Source organism: Lonchura striata, chromosome 24 (assembly GCF_050655825.1).
Source record: "Lonchura striata isolate lonStrDom1 chromosome 24, ASM5065582v1, whole genome shotgun sequence".
In the NCBI taxonomy this organism is placed as follows: Eukaryota; Metazoa; Chordata; class Aves; order Passeriformes; family Estrildidae; genus Lonchura; species Lonchura striata.
Window position 1 is genome coordinate 8399310 of NC_140726.1, and position 24728 is coordinate 8424037.

At 54.7% G+C, this 24728-nt stretch overlaps 4 protein-coding genes across 12 annotated transcripts in view; all 4 read left to right on the forward strand.

The window, feature by feature from the left end:
* Nucleotides 1-5580, forward strand: part of DIXDC1 (DIX domain containing 1) — a 35840-nt gene extending 30260 nt beyond the window's left edge. For all 7 annotated transcript variants that reach the window (XM_085560265.1, XM_085560263.1, XM_021529986.4 and 4 more), the window contains 9 exons: nt 20-73; nt 593-685; nt 763-834; nt 1328-1414; nt 1541-1702; nt 1793-1859; nt 2658-2766; nt 2945-3053; nt 3872-5580. In XM_085560265.1, coding sequence (XP_085416391.1) covers nt 20-73; nt 593-685; nt 763-834; nt 1328-1414; nt 1541-1702; nt 1793-1859; nt 2658-2766; nt 2945-3053; nt 3872-3952 — 834 coding nt within the window. In that variant the 3' untranslated portion in view covers nt 3953-5580. The remainder of the gene's footprint in view (nt 1-19; nt 74-592; nt 686-762; nt 835-1327; nt 1415-1540; nt 1703-1792; nt 1860-2657; nt 2767-2944; nt 3054-3871) is intronic.
* Nucleotides 1-24728, forward strand: part of HSPB2 (heat shock protein family B (small) member 2) — a 486398-nt gene that overhangs the window by 43617 nt on the left and 418053 nt on the right. The gene's annotated exons all lie outside the window — the stretch shown is intronic.
* DLAT (dihydrolipoamide S-acetyltransferase) lies at nt 8261-17466 on the forward strand. Its single transcript, XM_077788025.2, has 14 exons — nt 8261-8488; nt 9858-9959; nt 10213-10337; nt 10454-10610; nt 11593-11719; nt 12012-12202; nt 12592-12757; nt 12960-13027; nt 13706-13792; nt 13877-13984; nt 14428-14543; nt 14803-14965; nt 15418-15554; nt 16018-17466. The coding sequence occupies exons 1-14, from the start codon at nt 8276-8278 to the stop codon at nt 16145-16147; spliced, it is 1890 nt and encodes a 629-aa protein (XP_077644151.1). The 5' UTR covers nt 8261-8275; the 3' UTR covers nt 16148-17466.
* Nucleotides 19419-24726, forward strand: NKAPD1 (NKAP domain containing 1). 3 transcript variants are annotated; one of them, XM_085560251.1, is made up of 5 exons: nt 19419-19570; nt 21126-21365; nt 21454-22550; nt 23029-23082; nt 23483-24726. In XM_085560251.1, the coding sequence occupies exons 3-5, from the start codon at nt 22402-22404 to the stop codon at nt 24006-24008; spliced, it is 729 nt and encodes a 242-aa protein (XP_085416377.1). In that variant the 5' UTR covers nt 19419-19570; nt 21126-21365; nt 21454-22401; the 3' UTR covers nt 24009-24726. The 3 variants fall into 3 exon arrangements, with proteins under 3 accessions (XP_085416377.1, XP_085416378.1, XP_021385784.1); XM_085560252.1 differs by having other exon boundaries at nt 21126-21343; nt 21434-22550; XM_021530109.3 differs by having other exon boundaries at nt 21126-21226; nt 22395-22550.

Sequence of the window (24728 nt, forward strand, 5' to 3'; positions counted from 1 at the left end):
CTGGCTGCTATTCCTGCAGGTTGACCTCCAGAGGAAGGTTGAAGAGAGAAACCGGCTCCTGGCGGAATACAAAGTAATGGAACCTCTTCCACGGGGCTTTGGGTGGTTCTTCAGTTCTGGGAATGGGGTTGTTCTTTCCCTGGCACTTGGACAGCCCCAGGAAGGAGCTGTAGGAGCCAGGGGTGTTTGTAGTGAGGTGGAAGGATCAGAAGTTCTTTGCATTCACCTTACAGTTTCTTGCAGATCTTTTATTGTCGTGGTTTTTGGTGGTGGCTGCTGAGTGTCCAACACTTGTGCAGATGAGGGTGGGTGACCTGTTTGTCCTTTGATCCCTCGGGAATCCGTGTTCTCTGGGACAGCTCTGGGACCTCAGCAGCGGATCTTTGGCCAAGGGGACTTTGGGCAATAAAAACCTGATTGACCTCATCAAAAAAAAAAAAAAAAAAAAGCTCTGACACTCAGCTCTACCATCTGCAAAGCACATCCTGTGCAAGCCACCTGGTCCTGGCAGATGACACGACTTTGCCTGCCACGGGAAGATGGCTGAGCCTCCCTCCCTGCCCTGCTGATTCCCTGGCTCCGTGTGTTGCAGAAGGAGCTGTGCCAGAAGGATCGGCACTTGCAGCAGCACCAGACCAAGCTGGATGAGATGCTCAGGCAGCTCTCCGAGGCCAGCTACCAGCAGGTAGGGAGAGCTGGGCTGCACTGGGAGCTGCCCTGGCTGGCCCAGCTGGTGCTGACTGCCCTGCTGCCCCTCCACAGGTGGACTTGGAGCAGGAGCTGGAGCACAGGGAGGCCCTGCGGGCTCACTGCATGAAGAGAGAAGCTGAGGAGGTACGGGAGCCTTGCTGCACACCTGGGGTGGTGTTTGCCCCGCACCCTGCGGGCACCTGTGTCCAGAAACCCTCCCCTTCATCCCAGAGAGGTCTGGCTCTGCCTTCTCCCTGTCAGAGCCCTGAGCAAGGCAGGCAAAGCCCCAGCACTGAGCACTCTGGCTCAGCCTCTTGGCTCAGAATTCCCAGAGATGAAAGCCAGAGGCTATCTCAGCTTCCAGCTTCACCTCTGGCCCTGGCAATGGCTAGACCACTGCTCAATTTACTTCCTCTTTTTTCTGCTGAGCCTGGTATTGAGTCTTTCCACCTTTACCTGAGGATTCAGGTCTGTGCTGTGACCAGGAGCTCCCTGCACACTTTAGGGAGTGTCGTTATCTGGGAGAAGATGGGAATTTTATCACTGCTGTGGAAAGCTCTCATTCCTTTGCGTTTTGAAGTCCATAAACGGGGATTTTTGGGGAGCTCCTGACACTCGCACATCTTCCCCTGCCCAGGTGATGGCTTACAGCAGTCACAGTGCCCAGAGCAATGGCTTTCTCCAGCCAGCAGGAAAAGGAGCTGCTCCCACAGCCCACCGAGGGGTAAGTGCACCTGAGGGCTGCGTTCCCAGCCAGATCTCCTGGAACTCTTTCATTTCATTAAGAGAGCTTTCCCCTTGCTGGGGAGGCAGCAGGCTGGGCTGGTGCCAGCTGTGCTGTTTTGGGCAGACCAGCGACCTGCAGCTGGTGCGGGACGCCCTGCGCAGCCTCAGGAACAGCTTCAGCGGCCACGACCCGCAGCACCACACCATCGACAGCCTGGAGCAGGGCATCTCCAGCCTCATGGAGCGCCTGCACCGCATGGAGACGCAGAAGAGGCAGGAGAGGAGGGTAAAGGCTCCCCAGGGCATGCAGCTCCTGCCCCTCGCATGCTCTGGCGGGGAGGTGACACTTTCCCCTTGTTTTGGCTTTGTGCCCCAGGTGCGGGGGAAATCGCCAGCAGGCAGAGCAAGCAACGAGTGCAGAGACTCGTGGCCTCCCAAATCCAGTAAGTGCCTTGCAGATCCTGCCCTTCCACTGCCAAATTCACTGCTCGGGTTCCTGGGTGTAGAATCCCCTTGGGAATCTGGCCCCTCCAGGATCCTCCCTGCATCAGAGCTGCTGCAAGGGGAAGGGATACACTTATATGGCTGGTTTTCTGTAAAGAACCATCACAGCGCCGGGCCAAGCTGCTGCAAGGGGAAGGGACACACGTTTATGGCTGGTTTTCTGTAAAGAACCATCACAGTGCTGGGCCAAGCTGCTGCAAAGGGAAGGGACACACGTTTATGGCTGGTTTTCTGTAAAGAACCATCACAGCGCTGGGCCAAGCTGCTGTAAAGGGAAGGGACACACGTTTATGGCTGGTTTTCTGTAAAGCACCATCACAGAGCTGGGCAGAGCCTCTTGGGCAGTGCTGCAGCACAGATAACCATGGCAATCGCTGGGAAAAGGGATGTCATCCCAGCTTTCCTGCTGCTGTGCACCATCTAGTGGGGACAGACAAGTGCTCCCTGCTCAGCGTTTACTGCCTTTCATAGCCACAGAACGGTGCAGCCTTTTTAAACACCGCATTTCCATGTGTCCAGAGCATTTTCTGCTTAAAAGGAGCCTTAAAACCATGGAGTTCAGTTCCTCTGTTTCAGCTCTTGGGGGGAGGAAGGAAACAAGGAAGGAGTTGGGGAGAGAAACACCAAGGGGCAAATTAAAATCCACGTACCACCATCCATCCTGGCCAGCTGGAATGGGAAGATGGGGAGGGATAACGATGATAAGGGATGATAATCAGGGAGTTGCTGCCTTGCAGAGCTGCCTCACTCTCAGAGCACGCCCGTGATGAGCACCAGTGCCTGCACCAAAGTGTTGTACTTCACCGACCGCTCCCTCACCCCCTTCATGGTCAGCATACCAAAGAGGTGAGCCTGGGCCTTCCTAACCCTCCCATGCCCCTAAAACCAGCACTCTGATTTCCTGGGAATGCTCCCAGCCAGCACAGGTTTGCTGTGCCTTAACTGGATTTCATGGGGAAAATGATCTGTGGTAGTCCCTGAGCTTTGTTGTCGTGTTTTGTGTTTGAATTTCTTTCCCTTGCAGGTTAGGGGAAGTGACTCTGAAGGATTTCAAGGCAGCCATCGATCGGGAAGGAACCCATCGGTACCACTTCAAAGCCCTGGACCCAGAGTTTGGCACAGTGAAGGAGGAGGTAAAAGTGGGGCTGAGCTTTGGGATCAGTGTCACCACACAGCCCTGGGGGCCATGGTCACCTCGCTTTTAAACTAATGAAATAGCAGATGTTTCCCCCAAACAAAACTGTCTGCTTTCCCAGCTGTGGGTTAAGCTCCTGTCGTGCTAAAATATTTTCATCCTCAGCAAAAGCAATTCCACGGATGTGGAAGTTGCAGAGCCCCTTGGGCAAAGCCAGCCTGTGACACAGCTCAGGGGACACAGCAAAAATCTAGGCTGCAGGTTTTATAAACCCTACTGCAGTGGGAGAGCCTGTATTAAAAATGCAATCTCTTCCTCTCCTCAGAGAGAGCTGAGTGTGGCATCATTCCTTTTGTGTGCTGCAGCGCAGCCCTGCTCATGCTCAGGCTGGTGTGGGTGTGGATTGGATTCATCTCAGGTTATTGGCACAGTTCTTGCTTCACAAATTGATTAGGGCAAGGGCAAAAGGTCACCCCCGCTGGGGACAGGCAGCAGCAGCAGCTGCAGGTCGTGCTCTGGCTCAGAAAAGGCGTGATTGCAGTCTTTAGTTTACCTTTAATGTCAAAAAAAACCAAGCTGATAATAATCCTGATATTCATTGGTTAGTGAGGCCTGGTCTGTTATTTACCTTGTTGTGAAAATGTGGCTCATACCTCAGCCATCATTCCCATGTGTTCCCTGGATTATTTTGGGAAATCGGAGCTAGGATTTGACTTCATGGCCCTGATGCCACTCACACTGCAGAACCCTGTGTCCAGACCCCAGACATGACCGAAACACTTTATTTATTTGTTTGTTTGTTTATTTTTATGGTAGGTGTTCCATGATGATGACATCATTCCTGGCTGGGAGGGGAAAATCGTGGCCTGGGTGGAAGAAGACCACGGGGAGAATTAATGGAGCTCTCAAGCTCTGTTTCTATGGAAACCTGTGACTGTCTGCAGAGCTCGGAGAGTGACCAAGGAGCCCAAGTGCTGGGAAGAGACCAATTCGAGCTGCCAAAAAAGAGCCTCTGTGCCAGCCAGGGGTGGTGCAGGCTGTGTGCATGGACAGCTGGCACCTGACTGCCCGTGCCCGAGGGCAGCTGCTGTCCTGGGGCTGCAGGGACTGGTCTGTGGGGCAGAAACACCCGGCTTGGCCCTGCCAGCAAAACCCTGGAGGCCTTAAGGATGCTTTGCCCCCTTCTCTTCCATCCCTGCACTTTGTGCTGCAGGCTCAGCTGGGCATCTCCTGTGCTGGTGTCACACAAAACTGCACTGATGGTGAAAATGTGAAGCTTTGCCTGCATGCAGTAGAGCTGAATTGTGAGAGCTGAAGTTGGACCAGCTGGAAGTTGTCCTGCAGGAGCAGAGTGACTCTGGACATTGCAGGCTGACAGGACCTGTTCTGGGTGGGGGGAGAGTCCTCTGGAGGGCTGATGCATGACCTGAAGCACAGCTCACCAACCTGGCCAAGCTCCTTTTCTCCCAAACTCAGGCTCCTCTTTCCCAGCCCACTTTCCCCACTTTCCAAAGCTGTTCCCATCCCTGAGGACCTCAGGGCTGGCTTTGTCACTGAAGGGATCTGGGGGATCTCAGTGCTTGTTTGTTTGCTGAAGGATTTCATGGGTGGGGGAGCTGGAATCAGCTGCTTCCTGAGGTCCTCACACCCCCTGTCCTTGCTGAGCCTCTGTCCCTGCGCTCCTGCCCTCTGTGCTGTCACCTCCTGTGCACAGACATCCTCTGCTGCTGTCCCCCCACTGCCAGGGCCACCAAGCACTTATCCACACCAGTTCCTTGCTAAGCTTAGTCCTGAAGGATCAGGAAAGAACTGCTGGGGAAAGAACTGCTCTAAAATCCCCCAAGGGTGGATTTTTTCCCTTTGGTTTTTTGTGGTTTTGTTTTTCTACATCGCCGGTGGGCTTGGGAGGTCAAATGGGCTCTGCTCCTTCCTGTGGGCCTTCCATGGACTGTGTGTGTGTGCTGTGCATGAGGCTGGGAGAGGGGGCAACCTGGTTTTACTGTTTTATATCAACGTGTCCTTTTGTAAACCTGTTCTTGAAATTATTTTGTACCGATTCACATTTGTCTGAGGACTGTGGATATTTTTATACTAGTGCAAGTGCTCTCTGTATATTTCTGCACGCATTATACTGTGTTTTACTCCTTTCCTGGTGGATGCTGAGATGTTTTGTATCATCTTCTGTTGACACAACATTGGCCTTGTAATTTTATCTTACTATGGAAATCCAACTGGTCGATACTGGGTTTTATATCAGGGTTCCTACGTGGTTTTGTGCCACATTGGCACAACACAAACTGCCTCCTGTTCTGGACAATTTCTGTGACTTTCTGTTTTCAGACAGCAGGAGGAAAGTTAATCAATGAGCAGGTTAATTAATGGGGGGAAATACATCCCTTTTGGAAAAGAAACAATGATATTCCTTCTCCCCTGGACCTCGTTTCTCTGTTGCATGGTTTCTAGTGAAGAGGGCATGGGCTTGTGATACTGAGATCAATTGTATTTCAATTGCAAACTTCTCACAAGTGTTTCATTCTTTGGGTTTTACTCGTGGGTTTTATTTCAGCAACAGCCCTGCACCCAGGCTGGAGTTTCATGGAGCAAATTATGAAGTTTTTTTCAGGTCTGTGTTGGCCAGCTTCATGTCCTTCTCTGCTATCCAGAGCAGCAGTTTGCTTTGGGAGGTTTCTCCCCCATAAAAGCAAAGAGTGTCACTTTTAAATGAGTTTCAGCTCTTGACTCCGGAGATTTTGCTACAAGATCAACAAACATAGGAAAGGGAAAGTAACTCTGAGGAAAGGTGGGCAGAAATCAACCGGGTGTAAGCAGTGCTGGGATATGGCAGTGAGAGCACATCTCACAACAAAGCCACCCTCTGCAGAAAGACCTTTTTGCTTAGGCTGAGGTGGAACCTGCTATGTTTAAGTTAATGGTGTTTGCTGCTCCTCCTGCCGCACTGAGCGGAGCCTGGAGCTATCCCCGACACCCTTGGGTGCATTTATGTGTTCTGCCCGTTCCCGGGGAGCAGAGCTGAGCCTGGCTGTCCCCTGCTGCTGGGGAGCCTGCAGAGCCCGAGGTGCCCGGTTCTCCTTGTGCAGAACCCGAGGTGCCCGGTTCTCCTTGTACAGAGTCCCAGGTGCCCGGTTCTCCTTGTACAGAGCCCGAGGTGCCCAGTTCTCCTTGTACAGAGCCCCAGGTGCCCGGTTTTCCTTGTACAGAGCCAGAGGTGCCCGGTTCTCCTTGTACAGAGCCCGAGGTGCCCGGTTTTCCTTGTACAGAGCCCGAGGTGCCCGGTTTTCCCTGTGCAGAACCCGAGGTGCCCGGTTTTCCTTGTACAGAGCCCCAGGTGCCCGGTTTTCCTTGTACAGAGCCCCAGGTGCCCGGTTTTCCCTGTGCAGATCCCTAAAATGCCCGGTTTCCCTGCACAGAGCTCTAAGGTGCCCGGTTTTCCTTGTAAAGACCCCCAGGTGCCCAGTTTTCCCCATGCAGACCCCGAGGTGCCCAGCTTTTCCTGCCAGCGAGTTTTCCTGCCGCTTTTCCCTGCACAGAGCCCTGAGGTGCCCGGTTTTCCCTGAGCAGAACCCACCGGTGCCCGGTTTTCCTGGTTTTCCTGCCGGGGAGCTGTGCAGAGGCCTAAGGTGCCCAGTTTTCCCTGTACAGACCCCCGGTGCCCGGTTTTCCTTGTGCAAACACCCAGGTACCTGGTTTCCATGCCAGTTTTCCCTGTACAGACCCCCAGTGCCCGGTTTTCCTGCCGGTTTTCCCTATGCACTGCTCCCGGTGCCCGGTTTTCCTGGTGGGGAGCTGTGCAGACCCCGAGGTGCCCGGTCCTGTGCACAGCCCCCGGTGCCCGGTTTTCATGCCCGGTTTCTCCATTCAGAACCCCCCGGTGCCCGGTTTTCCTGCCGGTTTTCCCTATGCACTGCTCCCGGTGCCCGGTTTTCCTGGTGGGAAGCTGTGCAGACCCCGAGGTGCCCGGTCCTGTGCACAGCCCCCGGTGCCCGGTTTCCAAGCCGGTCCCCCCGCTTGGAGCCCCCGATGCCCGGTTTTCATGCCCGGTCTCCCCGTTCAGAACCCCCCGGTGCCCGGTTTCTCCATTCAGAACCCCCCGGTGCCCGGTCTCCCCGTTCAGAACCCCGCGGTGCCCGGTTTCCATGCCGGTTTCTCCATTCAGAACCCCCCGGTGCCCGGTTTCCAAGCCGGTTTCCCCGTTCAGAACCCCCCGGTGCCCGGTTTCTCCATTCAGAACCCCCCGGTGCCCGGTTTCCATGCCCGGTCTCCCCGTTCAGAACCCCCCGGTGCCCGGTCCCCCGCTCGGAGCCCCGCTGCCGGCTGCCCTCCCGCCGGGCCGGGCGGGCTGAGGCGGTGCCGGTGCCTGAGGCGGTGACGGGGCAGTGCCGGGCCGGTGCCGGGGCGGTGCCGGGGCGGTGCCGGGGCGGTGCCGGGGCGGTGCCGGGGCGGTGCCGGTGCCGGGGCGGTGCCGGGGCGGTGCTGGGGCGGTGCCTGAGGCGGTGCCGGTGCCGGGGCGGTGCCGGGGCGCGGGGCGGTGCCGGGGCGGTGCCGGGCCGGTGCCGGGGCGCGGGCCGGTGCCGGGGCGGTGCCTGAGGCGGTGCCGGGGCGGTGCCTGAGGCGGTGCCGGTGCCGGTGCCGGGGCGGTGCCGGTGCCGGGGCGGTGCCTGAGGCGGTGCCGGGGCGGTGCCGGGGCGGTGCCTGAGGCGGTGCCGGGGCGGTGCCGGTGCCGGGGCGCGGGGCGGTGCCGGGGCGGTGCCTGAGGCGGTGCCGGGGCGGTGCCTGAGGCGGTGCCGGTGCCGGTGCCGGGGCGGTGCCGGGGCGCGGGGCGGTGCCGGGGCGGTGCCGGGGCGGTGCCTGAGGCGGTGCCGGGGCGGTGCCGGTGCCGGGGCGCGGGGCGGTGCCGGGGCGGTGCCGGGGCGGTGCCGGGGCGGTGCCGGGGCGGTGCCGGTGCCGGGGCGGTGCCTGAGGCGGTGCCGGGGCAGTGCCGGGGCGGTGCCTGAGGCGGTGCCGGGGCGGTGCCGGTGCCGGGGCGGTGCCGGGGCAGTGCCTGAGGCGGTGCCGGGGCGCGGGGCGGTGCCTGAGGCGCGCTGGCCGCCGCCCTCCGCCGCTTTACGGCCGCCCCAGTGTCGCGCTCGCCGCCCGCGCGGAGGTCACCGAGCGCCGCCGGCCCGGTCCGCCCGGCCCAGCCCGCTGCAGCCCGGCCCCAGCATGTGGCGGGTGTTGGCGCGACGCGTGTCCCGGGGCGCGGCCCGGCCGCCCGGCCCGGTGCGGCCCCGCCGAGCGCTCGGGGCCGGGGTCGGGGCCGGCCCGGCCCGGCACGGCCCGGTCTGGGGCGGCCCCGCGCCTCGCCCGCTGCTGCCGCCGCCCGCCTGGCCCCGGCTCGTCCCGCGCCGCTGCTGCAGCCTCCCGGCGCACCAGAAGGTGAGGGTCACCCCCGGGCCCCGGGCTGGCCCCCGTGCCCCCCGCTGCCCCTTCTTCCCCCAGGCCTCCCCCTTGCTTTCCCCAAAACTCCCCCTTGCTTTCCCCAATCCTGCCCCTTGCTTTCCCCAATCCTCCCCCTTGATTTCCCCAATCCTGCCCCTTGCTTCCCCCAGTCCTCCCCCTTGCTTTCCCCAACCCCCCTTGCTTCCCCAGTCCTGCCCCTTCTTTCCCCCTCCCTTCCCCTTCTTTCCCCAATCCTTCCCCTTGCTTTCCCCGATCCTGCCCCTTGCTTTCCCCGATCCTCCCCCTTGCTTTCCCCAATCCTCCCCCTTGCTTTCCCCAGTCCTCCCCCTTCTCTTTCCCCAATCCTCCCCCTTCTCTTTCCCCAATCCTCCCCCTTCTCTTTCCCCAATCCTCCCCCTTCTCTTTCCCCAATCCTGCCCCTTCTCTTTCCCCAATCCTGCCCCTTCTCTTTCCCCAATCCTGCCCCTTGCTTCTCCTCAGTCCTGCCCCTTCTTTCCCCCTCCCTGCCCCTTTCCCCAATCCTGCCCCTTTCCCCAATCCTGCCCCTTTCCCCAATCCTGCCCCTTTCCCCATCCCTGCCCCTTGCTTTCCCTCTCCCTGCCCCTTCTCTTTCCCCAGTCCTGCCCATTTCTTCCCCCCATCCTGCCCTTTCTCTTCCCCCCTCCTTGCCCTTTCTCTTCCCCCCATCCTGCATTTTCTCTTTCTCATCCCTGCCCCTTCTCTCTCCCCCTCCGCGTTTTCAGTCCCCTCCCCGTGCGGCTCAGTTTGCCCCGGGGATTGAAATCATCGGCTGGAGAATTCCTGTAGGATAATCAAGCCAGCCCCCTACCCGCCCGCCCCGGGGATGGGCTCCGTGGGTAAAACCTATTCCAACGCCTGGCTACCCAAACTGGGAGAAAATCAGTGATTTTTGTGTCTTTGGCACCACTTAGGCTCAAGCCCCTGGGTGGCTTTATCCTTTATCCCAGCACTGCTGTTGGTTCTTAGCAGACCCAGGCCCAGCCCTGGTGTGCTGTAACCTTTTCCTGGTTGAAATTACAGAGTGTTAAGGGGTTGGAATGGACCTTAAAGCCATGTGCAGGGACACCTTCCACCCTCCCACGTTGTTCCAAGCCCCACCCAGGCTGACCTTGAACACTTCCAGGGATGGGGCAAGCACAGCCTCTGCCCTCAGCACCCAGTGTGAGTTTGCCAGGGTTCTTCACCAGCAGCGTGGGACAGTGCTGGGGATTTGCAGCAGATCTGTGCCCCACATCCCACGCTGAGCTGAGGATTTGTCTCTGTCCCGTGTGTGCTTCCTGCTGCTGGATCTGTCTGGGCTGTGACACTGTGCTGTCCCTCACAGGTGACCCTGCCAGCGCTGTCCCCCACGATGCAGATGGGCACCATCTCACGCTGGGAGAAGAAGGAGGGGGACAAGATCAATGAAGGGGATCTCATAGCAGAGGTATCCTGGGGATGGGGCTGGGCTGGTCTCTCTTGAGCTGCACGTGTGGCCTGGGGGCTGTCCCCGGCTGAAGACAGATTTTGGATCCCAGATCCCAAGGGATGCTGGTGGGAAGGAGTGGCTGTCAGCCTCTCAGAGCTGGTTTGGGGGCAAACTTCCCTAGAGCTGCTGCCTCAGGGTGATTTTTCCAGAGCTGTGACCCTGCAGCAAACTGGGAAGCTCTGGGCTCACCATTTCCTCTTCTCTCTCAAAGGTGGAGACAGACAAAGCTACAGTTGGCTTTGAGAGCCTGGAGGAATGTTACCTGGCCAAGATCCTGGTGCCTGAAGGAACAAGGGATGTTCCTATTGGGGCTATAATATGCATCACAGTAGAAAAGTATGTATTTTCCTGACCCTCGATGTGAATTTTCCCTCCTGGGGCTTCTGGAGTGCCTTGAGTGAGAGACTGAGGCCATCACCTGATGGGCTTTGGGGCTCTGTGTGTTCTTCTAGGCCTGAACATATTGATGCCTTCAAAAATTACACCCTGGATTCTGCAGCAGCTGCTGCCCCCGCAGCCTCAGTGCCTCCCCCTCCAGCTGCAGCCCCCTCCCCACCACCTCAGCCTTCTCCTCAGGCCCCTGGCAGCTCTTACCCTCCTCACATGCAGGTAAGAGAGCACTGCTCCTGCTTTAAGGCTTCTTGCATGCTTTTTCTGCCCCTGGCATTGCTACCTGTGGGGCATTTTGCCATAAAAACTGTCTGGAATGGGAATTTATTAACTGTGCCACCTCAGTTGTGTTCTTAAAGCAGATGTCGGGGGACATCCCAGAAAGCTTTTTTAATAAATTCATTTCAGCATCCCAGCTGCTGGTGGAGGAGAGGCTTGTCCCTCCAGGGTTGTTGTCTTGAAAAATGTGCCAAAACTGCATTATTTGGACAGTTGTGGTATAAAAAGTCTTCGTGCTTAGTGTGAATAAGCTCTGCTCATAGAGCAGAGCTCCAGTCCCTGGTGCTCTGGTGACCACACCAGATGTGTCTGTGGGTGACTAATAATGAACTGTGTTTGTGGGTATAACCTTTTTGCTCTGCTTAGGTTTTGAAGTGTATCCACTGATGGATTTGAGCTCTTTGTATACAGGGGGTTGCTTTGACACCCCTTTGAAAAAGAAACTCTGGAATATTGAACCCCATCCCACAGATGAAGCATGTGGGAACTGATTTGTCTGAGATGTTACTCAAAGTCAGTAATAAAAGAATTAATGAATGGCTTCTAAATTTGTGTTTTGGCTACTAAAGTTGCTTTCTTCCCTCTGCTTGCCCCCACTGCCCAGTTTTGCTCCTGGTGTGTGTGTCACAGTGACAAAGTGATTTGCTGCAGCCTTCCTTAGCCTTGCAGGGTGATGGCAGTGATGATTATTTTGATTTATGCATTTCTTGCCCTCTGCTCTTGCCTGCTCTCGTGCTCAGGCCTTGCTCAAAGAAGCCAGAGCAGCACAGTGGGACAGCTCTGCTTAGCTGTCATGGAGCCACACCTAGGAGTGCATTAAGGCTGCTTCTTTAGGTTGGCATCATTTCCCAGGAGTTCACCTGTGTTCCTGAGCCTTCTGGGTGAGCAGGATGTGACTGTGTTGTGTTCTGTGCCTCCCCAGATCACCCTCCCTGCTCTGTCACCCACCATGACAATGGGCACAGTGCAGAGGTGGGAGAAGAAGGTCGGGGAGAAGCTGAATGAGGGAGACTTACTGGCCGAAATTGAGACAGATAAAGCCACAATCGGTGAGTCCCCAGCCAGGGTGGGTGAGGTGCTCTTGGAAGGGCCCTGAGCAACCTCTGCCAGCTCCTCTGGCTGCTCAGGGGGTGGTGCTGTGGGACAATTTTTGTTAACATTTAATTCACTGGGGAGACAAACATTGGAGCTCCTAAAAACGCTTCTATTTCCTCATCAATCCTTAGCATATGTGTGGAGAGTTCCCTGATGGAAAGGATTCTCCTGCTTCAGCTGCCAGTCTCCAGCAGCAGCACTCAGAGCAGCTCTGCAGTCCCTCAGCGTTGTTTCTCTCCCCTGCAGGCTTTGAAGTGCAGGAGGAAGGCTACCTGGCAAAGATCTTGGTGCCTGAAGGAACGAGAGATGTGCCCTTAGGAACTCCTCTGTGCATCATCGTGGAGAAGGAGGCTGATATTCCAGCCTTTGCTGACTACCAGGCTGCTGCAGTCACTGACATGAAGGCAGCAGCTCCTTCTGCTCCTCCTCCTCCACAGGTAAGGAGAAGTCCTGGGCACCACTGACAAGCCTGAGCTGCTGTTGACAGTGTGAAGCCCAGGCTTCAAGAGGAGTGTTCTGTTTCATGAGTGCAAGGCTGATCCACGTGTTGAGAAGTGATCCCTAATTTGCCCTCCAAGACCTACAGCAGGTTTTATTAATTCTGATCTTTTTCCCCAGCTCGTTGCTTGTGCCTTCTCATCCTTGAAAATGGGGAGCATAAGTTCTTTGTTTTATTTGGTGTATAGCTCAGCTGACCTTCCCAGTGAGTTTCTGATTTAATTTCTGGGAGCCTTTGGTGCAGATGAGTCACTATCTCTATATTGATAATTAGATGGGCCTGTTCTCTTGGTGTGGGTTCCACTGATGGTTTGGATTCTTTGTTAAGGTGATGGCAACTCCTGCAGCTGCTCCTGCTCCTCCCCAGCCTGCTGCTGCTCCTGCCCCAGCAGCCCCCTCAGCGGGGCCACCCCACAAAGGAGGAAGGGTCTTGGTCAGTCCCCTGGCAAAGAAGTTGGCAGCAGAGAAAGGAATCGACCTTACCCAAGTGAAAGGTACCTTTCCTTTCCACTTCTTTGCTCTCACTATCAGTTTTCTGTCCCTCTAGATCCATATTTTCCTGTTCTTCCTGACTGTGCAGCTGTGAACCAGGAGTTCTGTTCAATAATTCTCTCTGTTGAATAAAACTTTGCTTCAGAAGCAAAGCCATGTTGGAAATAATCAAAATCCTCTCCCATTTTCCTTTGCCTCTTTCAGGTACTGGACCAGATGGCAGAATCACCAAAAAAGATGTGGAGTCATTTGTGCCATCAAAGGCTGCTCCAGTGAGTAGGCTGGAAATCTGTGGGAATGGATCTTACAGGAATGGCAAGGCTCTGTGGAAGGGCAGTTCCTGCATGGAACTGGCATTGCTGGATTGTGTGGGTGGTGGTGACTGTAAGGTTGGGAAATTTAACCTGCCAGAAACACTGATGAAGCCTTCTCCCTTTGTTTGTCCCTTTGATATTCCACTAAGAAAAAAAAAAAAAAAATAGTGTGCCCCCAGCCCTTCCTTTGGCTGCTAAATCTTCACAGGCTGAGGTCACCCAGTCCCAGCTGGTCCAGCATTGCTGAAGAGAGGGGATCAGAAGGAAAGCCAGACCTAGCAAACCCCAGCCTGTCACTGCTGCCCAGAAGTGTTCTGATGCTGTGGTTTGTGTTGTCCCTGAGCTGTTGGAGGCGTTTCTCTGTGTGCTGCAGTCTGGGAGAGCCCCCCAGCACAGCTCTGCTGTCTGTACAACAACCAGAGCAGGACTGGCTGGGCTGGGAGCTTCACAGCAGCACATCTCGGTGCTGAGCTGCTCAAACACTCCATAATAACTAAATACAGGGCTTAGCAGGAGCCTGGTGGGCACTGGAGAGGTGGAAATAGCTGCTGCTCTTACCAAGAGGCAGCTTGGCCTCAGCACTGAGCTGCAGCTGCTCTCTGGGTGTTTCTGGGGTGACGCTGGTGTTCCCTGCAGGCTGCAGCTCCGGAGGCAATTCCTGCTGCAGTGGGGGCAGCGCCCGAGGGGACCTTCACAGACATCCCCATCAGCAACATTCGCAGGGTAAGGTTCCAGGCTTTTCCAAGATCACTCTTCTGGCTGGGAATGTTCCAGGCTGATGTGTGTTTGTGCTCTGCACACCCCCAGGTCATTGCTCAGAGGCTGATGCAGTCCAAACAAACAATACCTCACTACTACCTGTCCATCGATGTCAACATGGGGAAAGTCCTGGTGCTAAGGAAAGAGCTCAATCAGGTGAGTTCTGGCATCTTGGCTTGGGAAAAAAACATTCTTTCCAGTGCCTTTTGTGGGTCAGTTCTGGACTGTGACAGAAAGATTTTCCTCATGTCTGCTGATTCCTGACTTCCCTAAGGGGCTGCTCTGAGCTCTGCTTGGTGGTGATTCATTATTGCAGGTGGAAAATAAAAGGATAGAAAGCTTTATAATAGTAAGAAAGGTAGAAAAAGAATTAGGCAGAATAATAATTCTAAGCCAAGTTTGAGGAAAACTTAAGCATTAAAAAAAACTATGTTCTTAAATTATGGAGATACTTTCACCGTCTAAATAATCTTTGAATTTTAATGCTTGCAGGTGGTGTGATTGTTTTTAACATTTCCTGTGAACTGCAGCGACTGCCCTCATCAACTGGGGGGATGTGCAGGGGACAAACTGACACCTGGAATCTCTTTTTTTTGCAGGAGGTCTCGGAGAACATTAAGCTTTCTGTCAATGATTTCATAATTAAAGCTTCTGCATTGGCATGCTTGAAAGTGCCTGAGGCAAATTCTTCATGGATGGACACAGTTATTAGGCAGTAAGTTTATGGCATGGTCAGAGCCAGAAAATTCCTTTGCTTGTGACAAAACAGAACTTCTGGGATTTGAGGGAGGGGGAAATATGTGATGTGAAGGGGAGAGGTTCTGTTAAAGTGATCAAATCTTTGAATCTAAGGCCAGTGGGCAAGGTGAAATAATTGTCACAAATTCACGTTTATTTTGGGTTGTCTGGACTGTTTTGAATTTTTTCTGTTTGCTGCCTTGCTGGAGTGGTCTCAGCTGCTGTGTGTGTTGCAGGAATCATGTGGTGGACGTGAGTGTGGCTGTCAGCACCCCTGCAGGGCTCATCACCCCCATTGTCTTCAACGCCCACATCAAGGGCCTGGCTGCCATCAGCAAGGACGTGGCTTCCCTGGCAGCCAAGGCCCGGGAGGGGAAGCTCCAGCCTCACGAATTCCAGGTGAGACTCCCACGGTGCTGTTAAACTCTGCTGCTCTTCACTTGTTTAAAAGGAGCAAAAGCTGTTTGGTGATGTTTGAGCCTTGTTCAGTAATCACAGAATATCCTGAGTGGGAAGGGACTCACAGGGACCATTGAATCCAGCCCCTGGCCCTGCCCTGACACCCCCAAATCCCACCCTGGGCATCCCTGGGGCTCTGGCAGCCTCAGGGCTGTGCCCATTCCCTGGGGAGCCTGGGCAGTGCCAGCACCTCTGGGGACAGAGCCTTTCCCTGTGCTCCATCCCAAATTCCCCTGGCACAGCCCCAGCTGCTCCCTGGATCCTGTCCCTGCTCACCAAAGAGCCTCCCCTCATCAGGAAGCTGCAGGCTGGAATGAGTTCCCCCCTCTCCTCATATTCCCACACAAAACAGTATTTTGAGTTTGCCCACAAATGTGTTTATTTTCTTTTAGGGTGGGACTTTCACCATTTCCAATTTAGGAATGTATGGGATTAAGAATTTCTCTGCCATAATCAATCCACCTCAAGCCTGCATCCTGGCAGTGGGTTCCTCAAAAGAAATACTAGTGCCAGCTGATAATGAGAAAGGGTGAGTTTTCATCTGATCCTGAACCCAAGCTCTGAAATCATGCCTGGTTTCCTAACACCTACATTAGATAATAATTGTAAAAACCTTAAAATGTATTGTTGACACAGTGCTTTCAGTACCTGCCTCAATTTACATTTAGGGAAAACCTAAAGGATGGATCCTGTATATAATATCCCCTTGCTGGGAGCTCAAAGGGTTGTTTCCCTTTGTGTGGGGCTGTCTTGGTGCTGCAAGGAAAGCTGAGCTCCCTGCCCTGAGGGGACACAGAGGTGTTTTTAGTGGGGAATTCCTTCCTTGGTTCCCCTCGGAGAAGGAATGACCGTGATCTGCTCCCCAGTGCAGCTGGGGGACACATCTGTCACCAAGCACCGGCTGCTGTTCCTGCCTCTCCAAGTAGCTTTTTTACCAAGTGGCACTGCCCTGCAGAGGAGTATTAACCCTTTTTTTGTTGTTTTTCTCCCAGCTTTGACGTGGCCAGCATGATGTCTGTCACCCTGAGCTGTGATCACCGTGTTGTGGATGGAGCAGTTGGAGCACAGTGGCTTGCTGAGTTCAAGAAATTCCTTGAAAAGCCAGTAACCATGCTGCTATAATTTAACCATGCAAAACAGAATTTTCGTGGGTCACACTGTTGTGTTTTAAACAAGCTATTTAGACTTTAGTGTTCAGACTTTGAGAGAGTTCCTTTTTTTATTTAAAAAAAATGTATTATATTATCTGGTAATGTTATTTACCAGTATGTACAGAAAAAAAAAAAAAGTTTGCAAAAGTGCTTTTCAGAGCAATATTACAGCTACACTGTATTTTTATACAGTCAGTTAACTTGCAAACTCTTCCAAAACAGAGTTAAGCATCCCAGATTTTAAAAATAAACAAAATTATCCTGGCATTGTGCCAGCTGCTTCTAAAACTCGGGTGCCCAGGGGGTGCATACCAACAGCTCCATGACCTCGGTGTTGTCAGAGACTGGAATTTCAGACATCTCTCGACAGGAGCACAGGTGAGATGGCCCAGAAGGGGACCAGGAGGAGGGGCAGTCCCCCACATCCTGGGCTGGGGAGATGGCACAGCACTGAAGTGCCTGGGGGTGGTGTCTCAGAGGCCAGCACGGCTGTTCCAAATTTGGGATTTGGCACTGGCCAGGACATTCTGAGCTCCGGGATCCCTTCTGAGCACTTTAAGGTGGCAGAGCACTGCTGTGTGTGGGGCACAGCTCTGGGGCACCGCAGGGAAGGGGTGGGCTGTGCTGGCTCCTCGGGACTCTCACTGACATCTGCTTTTGCTGGGAAATTCTGTAGTTGCTGATCTCTGGCCGAGTTAACCCTGGGCTCTGGTGCCATGGAAGTTTCTGTTTTGCAGAACGTTCAGTGTGTGTTGGGAGGCAGTGTAGACAAATCACACATGCTGCTAACCCCACCAGGGGATGTTAATCATGTGAGGACCGGGATGTTTGGGGTTTTTCAATTCAGGCATTCTACCATAGGAAGCTCTGACTTCAGCCACTGGAATTGCAGATCTCCCCTGGGTTGTCTATGTTGTCCAGCCTCGGTGAAGCTGCAGAATGTGCTCTCCATGTACATATTGTATGTAAGGTGCTTCTCTAGTCTGTTGGACTCGTGTCCACTTACCCCAGGCATTGTACCCTGCGAGGGCTGCAGTGCTGAACATTCTGAAATTCCACTTTCCACATGGAAACGTTGATGTAAAAAAAAAGGACAAACGTAACAGTAATGACAGAGTGACCAGGAGAATTAAATAGGGGGGCAGAGTTGGGAAAAAAGGAAGGAGTTGTTCAGGCTGATCCTGTTATTCTGTATATTGCATTAAGTACTGTCTCCTGTAAAATTCTACATAATTCACTAAAGATACTGAAAGAAAATACTGTGGAAATTAAATATTTTTGTGGGAACTATTTAGTGTCTGGTTGCTGTGATGCCTTGCTTAAGCTCAAAAAAAAAAAAAAAAAAAGTGCATTAAGATTTTGGATTTTCTTGAATGGCCTGAAATACCCTGATTCCAGACTGGCTCTAGTGAACCCATGTTCCATTAAATATTTGGAATTGACAACTACTAAACCATGTCCCAGTGCTTTTCTCTTCAGTTGTGTGTGGCTTTCCTGCTCTGGGTCAGTGCTCTGCAGTGCTACTCACCCTATTAACGTGAAATTTAATCACAGATCTTCCCAGATATTTGCTTTTTGCTGTCTGCACCTCCCTCTCTGTGCTGTCCAGCTGTGGGCTGTGTGTGACAGCTTGTTCTTCCAGCATTAAATACTGCTCTAACCATGGGATCCTGTCCATTTATTTAACAAAATCACATCACCACATTCCTGCTGTCCCTTCAGTAAAGCCCGGAGGCATTGGTGGTTCTTTACTACAGCACATAACAAGTACTCTTAACTAAATATTCAAGTATTCGTTGAAGATTTCCAGTCTTTACTCATTTCTTCGTAAGTTTGGTCGTGCTGCTATTCCTCCAACCTTCCTTTTCTCCCCGCATATCTAAAGGCATTTGAGATATTCACCCCTCATGAGTAAAAAGTGAATTAAAATCACCCTTAGCCCCACTCCTACCAAGATTTTCACTCTGGGCTTTTGTTGTGTAATCTGCCAAAACTTCACGAAGTTTCAGTCGTTCTCCCAAGCTGTGTTTCTGCAGAAGTATCTTACAGCAGCTTTGCTACGTGCTGGCTAAGAATATCCATGATTACAGAAAACAGGTAATTTAAAAAATAAATTATAAATAAGACCCAAAATTGATTAAAATTATTATTTAACATTTAATTAAAATCATCACTTAAAATTTGAATTTAAATAGAATTTAAATCATTGCTTAAAATGGAATTTAAACCATTACTTACAACAGAATGTAAACCATTATTGAAATTTGATTAGTTAAATAATTATTTTAACCACTAACGAGTTACGTGTTTCCAGCATTGCCCAGCCAGGGTGTTTCTGGGAGGTTTTGCGTTCCTTTGGGCTGTTTTTTCCCCAAAAGAGGATTTATTTAGAGCAGCCGCCTGCCGTCCGGGCAGCGGGGCCGGGCGGTGCGAGCCGCGGGGGCAGCCGGGGCTGGAGCCGGTGCCGGGCCGGGCGGTACCGGGGAGGTCCCGGCTCCGTTCGGGGCGGTACCGGCTCCGTTCGGGGCGGTAACAGGTCCTTTTGGGGCCTTACCGGAGCGGTATCGGGTCCGTTCGGGTCGGTACCGGGGCAGTCCCGGGTCGGTTCGGGGTAGTCCCGGGGCAGTCCCGGGTCGGTCCCGGGTCAGTTCGGGGCGGTCCCGGGTCGGTTCGGGGTAGTCCCGGGGCAGTCCCGGGTCGGTCCCGGGTCGGTTCAGGGCGGTCCCGGGTCGGTTCGGGGCGGTCCCGGGTCGGTTCGGGATAGTCCGGGTCGGTCCCGGGGCGGTCCCGGGTCGGTTCGGGATAGTCCCGGTCGGTCCCGGGTCGGTTCGGGGCAGTCCCGGGGCAGTCCCGGGGCAGTCCCGGTCGGTCCCGGGGCGGTTCGGGGCGGTCCCGGGTCGGTTCGGGGCAGTCCCGGGGCGGTCCCGGGTCGGTCCCGCATAGTCCCGGGTCGATCCCGGGTCAGTTCGGGGCAGTCCCGGGGCAGTCCCGGGTCGGTCCCGGATAGTCCCGGGTCGGTCCCGGGTCGGTTCGGGGCAGTCCCGGGGCGGTCCCGGGTCGGTCCCGGGTCGGTCCCGCATAGTCCCGGGTCGATCCCGGGTCAGTTCGGGATAGTCCCGGTCGGTCCCGGGTCGGCTGGGCCGCCCGGAGCCCGCGGCCCGCCCGGCCCTGGCGGCGCCGTTGCCCGGAGACGGCGCCGGAAGCGGCGCGCGCGGCCCCGCCGCGTTTCCGCGTCCCCGCCCGGCCCGGCCCGGCCCGGCCGCCCCGGCAGCGGCGAACAGCGGCCCCGGCAGCGGCCAACAGCGGCACCGGCAGCGGCCGCAGCATGTCCCGCGTGCCCGTGGGGAAGGTGCTGCTCCGCAACGTCATCCGCCACACCGGAGCGCACAACAAGGTGAGGCCCGGGCCGCCCGCGCCGAGCGGGGCCTGCGGGGCCCGGCGGGGCTGCGGGGACACCGGAGAGTGCGGGACCTCCCGGTGTGCGGGGACATCACGGTGTGCGGGGACATCCCGGTGTGCGGGGACACCGGAGAGTGCGGGACCTCCCGGTGTGCGGGGACATCCCGGTGTGCGGGGACATCCCGGGCTGCGGGGACACCGGAGAGTGCGGGACCTTCCGGTGTGCGGGGACATCCCGGTGTGCGGGGACATCCCGGTGTGCACGGACATCCCGGTGTGCGGGGACATCCCGGTGTGCATGGACACCCCGGTGTGCACGGACATCCCGGTGTACGGGGACATCCCGGTGTACGGGGACATCCCGGTGTGCGGGGACATCCCGGTGTACGGGGACATCCCGGTGTGCACAGACATCCCGGTGTGCGGGGACATCCCGGTGTACGGGGACATCCCGGTGTGCACAGACATCCCGGTGTGCGGGGACATCCCGGTGTACGGGGACATCCCGGTGTACGGGGACATCCCGGGCTGCGGGGACATCCCGGGCTGCGGGGACATCCCGGTGTGTGGGGACATCCCGATGTGCGGGGACATCCCGGTGTGTGGGGACATCCCGGTGTGCACGGACATCCCGGTGTACGGGGACATCCCGGTGTGCACGGACATCCCGGTGTGCGGGGACACCGGAGAGTGCGGGACATCCCGGTGTACGGGGACATCCCGGTGTGCACGGACATCCCGGTGTGCGGGGACATCCCGGTGTGCAGGGACATCCCGGTGTGCGGGGACATCCCGGTGTGCGGGGACATCCCGGGCTGCGGGGACATCACGGTGTACGGGGAAATCCCGGTGTGCACGGACATCCCGGTGTGCACGGACACCCCGGTGTGCACGGACATCCCGGGCTGCGGGGACATCCCGGGCTGCGGGGACATCCCGGTGTGCACGGACACCCCGGTGTGCACGGACATCCCGGTGTGCACAGACATCCCGGTGTGCACGGACATCCCGGTGTACGGGGACACCCCGGTGTGCACGGACATCCCGGTGCTGCCACCCGGTGATCCCGGTCCCGCTGATCCTGCAGGGCAGAGCGGGAGTGTTGGGCACAAACTAAAGGAGTTTGGTAAATCGGCCACATGCTCAGGGTCACTTTTGGTTTAACGCTGTTCCGGTTTCCCCCGAGTTTTGGTTTCACTGCCTTTCTCACCCTGCTAATATTTTGTAGTTACTTGAAAAGTAGCAAATCTTTAATAGATTTTGTTTTATTTGTTGTGCTTTTAATTGCACAAAACAATTGGAACGTTGTGTGCGCAGACAGGATTTTTGTGCAAGATTAAGCAACTCCATTAAGTTTAGCAAACTGTTTAATGAATCATAATTCAGCAGGTCTAACCACCACCAAGATGTTCTCTGTTGGATACAGATTTGTGTAAATAATCCTTTGTTTGGGGAAAGGTGGCTGTGAGTTTCCTTACCAGGAGTGTTGAGGTTGGTGCTGTGTGAATTTTCCCTGATGTCAAACTCATTTCCCTTTCTGTGACTTCCAGCTTCAGGAAGAGACAGAAATGTGGAAAATAAGAGAGTGGGAGAAGCAGACAGAAGAGACTTACTGGAAAAGGCAGAGCAGAATGCTGTCAGACACCTCCAGGTGAGATACACCACAGAAACATTCATTTATTATCTCCTGAGGGACTCCCTGGGAAGAGGTCAAGCCTCTGCTTTGGGCTGACCATTCGTGTGAGATGTGACGTGCTGGAGGTCCCAGGTGAATGAGGGGTGACTGCGAGGTGTTCCCCACCTGGAGGGGCTGTTCCCCACCTGGAGGGGCTGTTCCTTTCCTGTTCCTCACCTGGAGGAGCTGTTCCCCACCTGGAGGGGCTGTTCCCCACCTGGAGGGGCTGTTCCTCACCTGAAGGGGCTGTTCCCCACCTGGAGGGGCTGTTCCTCACCTGAAGGGGCTGTTCCCCACCTGGAGGGGCTGTTCCTCACTTGAAGGGGCTGTTCCTCACCTGGAGGGGCTGTTCCTCACCTGAAGGAGCTGTTCCTCACCTGAAGGGGCTGTTCCCCACCTGGAGGGACTGTTCCTCACCTGAAGGGGCTGTTCCTCACCTGAAGGAGCTGTTCCCCCCCTGAAGGAGCTGTTCCTCACCTGAAGGGGCTGTTCCTCACCTGAAGGGGCTGTTCCCCACCTGAAGGGGCTGTTCCTCACCTGAAGGGGCTGTTCCCCACCTGAAGGGGCTGTTCCCCACCTGGAGGGCCTGTTCCTCACCTGGAGGGGCTGTTCCTCACCTGAAGGAGCTGTTCCTCACCTGAAGGAGCTGTTCCTCACCTGAAGGGGCTGTTCCCCACCTGGAGGAGCTGTTCCTCACCTGAAGGAGCTGTTCCTCACCTGAAGGGGCTGTTCCTTTTCTGTTCCTCACCTGAAGGAGCTGTTCCTCACCTGAAGGAGCTGTTCCCCACCTGGAGGGGCTGTTCCTCAGCTGAAGGGGCTGTTCCTCACCTGGAGGGGCTGTTCCTCAGCTGAAGGGGCTGTTCCTCACCTGAAGGGGCTGTTCCCCACCTGAAGGGGCTGTTCCCCACCTGGAGGAGCTGTTCCTCACCTGAAGGAGCTGTTCCCCCCCTGAAGGAGCTGTTCCTCACCTGAAGGAGCTGTTCCTCACCTGAAGGGGCTGTTCCTCACCTGAAGGGGCTGTTCCCCACCTGGAGGGGCTGTTCCTCACCTGGAGGGGCTGTTCCTCACCTGAAGGAGCTGTTCCTCACCTGGAGGGGCTGTTCCTCACTGTTCCCCACCTGAAGCAGCTGCTCCCTCTCCGCAGCAGCCGCATGCGCAGCGATGGCTTCGACGAGGAGGGGCACAGGGCGGACTGGAAATCCAGGAACCCACAGCTCCTTGATCTGGTGGAAGATGATCTGCTCAGGGCCAGATCCTGGAATAAAAAGCTGTATGAATGTGAAGCCAACATGCCAGACAGGTCTGTGAGGGAATTCTGTGTGTCTGTGGTTATAATTAAAACATCTTTTTGGAGCCCTGTACCAAAAAATAATACATTTCTGTTTGGTGTGTGCTGTGATGAAACAGAGCTTCAGCCCATTTTGAGAATGAATAGCACATACAATCTTCTGCCATGTCACAGAATAACCAATTTGAGCTCATCTGTGGAGTTTCTAAACTACACTAAGCACCAAAAGCCCAACCCTAAGCTTAATATTTATTACTCTACCCAATAAGCTTAAAAAAAAAATCTCAAGAAACACAAGTCCAGAGTTGGATTTAAAGAAATCAGAGTTGTAGTTTGAGAACATAAGGTGTATTTAAATAGACCAGCCAAATCAGTCCTATTTCCTTCCTGTCTAAACACAGATTCATTCTGTGGCTCTGCCTTTTCAGAATTGCATTTTTGTCCTCAAACACGTTGTCTGTTTTTAACGGATGGTTCTGCTTTCTTACAGGTGGGGGCACAGTGGATATAAAGAGTTGTACCCTGAAGAATTTGACACAGACAGGTAAGGCAGACACTCTTACTGATGGATCCAGAATCTGCCTTCTGACAAGCTCTGCAGGGAATTTTTCAAACTGAGTTTTAAATTTTGAATGGAGATCAACCTTGAATGCAAAGCCTTACTGTTAAAAAACTCAAATCCATTCATGTGGTGTGAGTCTTAGGAGAATCTTTTGTATTAATTAAGATAGGTTTAGCTGGAGTTATCAAAACCTATGAGTCTGGGAGGTAAATAAATTGTTGGAGTATCCTGGAGAGTGGAAAACCAAGATTTTAAGACAGAATTAATTATTTTTAAGCTACACTGAGCAGAATCACCAGTATTTTTCAGGCTTACAGATTGGATATGAATGAGTTTCATCACTCAGTGGCTTTCAGTTCACCTCCTCCTGTTCTATTTCCAGTGATCAGCAGGAAGGAGATGAGCAAAATGCTGTCAATGGGAAGAAGAGATCCCACCTGGGGAAGCAAACAGCCCGTGAGTCCCACAAAAGGAAAAAAACCAAGAAATCCCACAAGAAGAAGCAAAAAAAGCGCTCACACAAAAAGAGGAAGAAAAAGAAAAAGGAGCAGGAGAGAACTTCCACAGATTCCTCCCGGGGGGAGAGCGAGGGCTCAGGAGAGGAGACTCCAAGCACCCGGAAAGGAAAACACAAGCGCAAGAAAAAGCCCAGGAAAGTGCCTGCCAAGGAACCTACCTCTTCTTCTGGGCAGGAGAGTGACTTTTGCCATGCAAGCAGCTCCAGCACCAGCAGCTCTGAGGACACTGAACCCGAGGGGAAAAAGGAGAAACGGCCCCCGAGGAAGAGAAAGAAGCGCCACAACTCCGCGCCCGAGAGGCCGAGTGAGGTGCCGGAGAAGAGGAGCAAGAGGAAGAACTGGAAGGTGGCGGGGGATGAGAAATCTGAGGACAGCTCTGATGAGGACTGAGGGGTCTGGGTGCAGCTCAGAGCGGGAGGGGAGCACAGAGGCAGCTCTTGGTCACTCAGCACTGCTCCAACACTGGTTTACACACACGCTGCCAGCCCGCAGGGAGCAGCGAGCCCGGGCAGCCTCGGGCTCGCCAGGCAGCACTGCAGGGCAGCACCCACCCGGCCCACAGGTGGGCTTGTCCTGCCAGCTTGGCTGTGAGCAGGTTGTTTTTTTTCTTAAATTATGTTTGAACAGATTGCTCTTCTGGCTCAGCAAAACAATAGCCAGTAGGAGAGAGGACAGGCTGATAAATCAAGCTGTAATAGAGGAAATGTCACTGTAACCCCAGGGTAGTTTTGTCTTCCCGTCCTCCACCAAAAGCAGAGCTGTGGGGGCATGCACAGGGTCAGCTGGACATGGAGGGCAGCTGAGGGAATATTCCCATTCCAGCTGAAGGGGCAGTGACTTCTCTAATGGTGAAAAAAGCCACCAGTTCATTTGCTTGGTTTAAACTCCTGGCCCAAACCTGCTGAGGGCTGGCCACTGTGTCTCCCTTCCTTCCTTCCTTCCTTCCTTCCTTCTCTGTGGGGATGCTGAAACCATTTGTGCTGACAGAGAGGCCTTGGTGGGTGTTGTGTCCTTCTCTGCTCTGCCCAGCGTGTTACTGGGGAAACTGGTACCAGGCCCTTCTCCCTGCAGCAAACAGCCAAGCCTTTTAATAAAAGAAATAAATCCAGA

What these genes read in the sequence shown, in the direction of transcription:
- NKAPD1 (XM_021530109.3), top strand. Translation starts at nt 19,502, where the DNA reads ATGTCCCGCGTGCCCGTGGGGAAGGTGCTGCTCCGCAACGTCATCCGC. An exon ending in ACACCGGAGCGCACAACAAG is followed by an intron (nt 19,571 to 21,125) that starts GTGAGGCCCGGG and finishes TGTGACTTCCAG; the next exon opens with CTTCAGGAAGAGACAGAAAT. An exon ending in GAAGCCAACATGCCAGACAG is followed by an intron (nt 22,551 to 23,028) that starts GTCTGTGAGGGA and finishes GCTTTCTTACAG; the next exon opens with GTGGGGGCACAGTGGATATA.
- DLAT (XM_077788025.2), top strand. Translation starts at nt 8,276, where the DNA reads ATGTGGCGGGTGTTGGCGCGACGCGTGTCCCGGGGCGCGGCCCGGCCG. An exon ending in GACAGATAAAGCCACAATCG is followed by an intron (nt 11,720 to 12,011) that starts GTGAGTCCCCAG and finishes TCTCCCCTGCAG; the next exon opens with GCTTTGAAGTGCAGGAGGAA. An exon ending in TAAGGAAAGAGCTCAATCAG is followed by an intron (nt 13,985 to 14,427) that starts GTGAGTTCTGGC and finishes TTTTTTTTGCAG; the next exon opens with GAGGTCTCGGAGAACATTAA.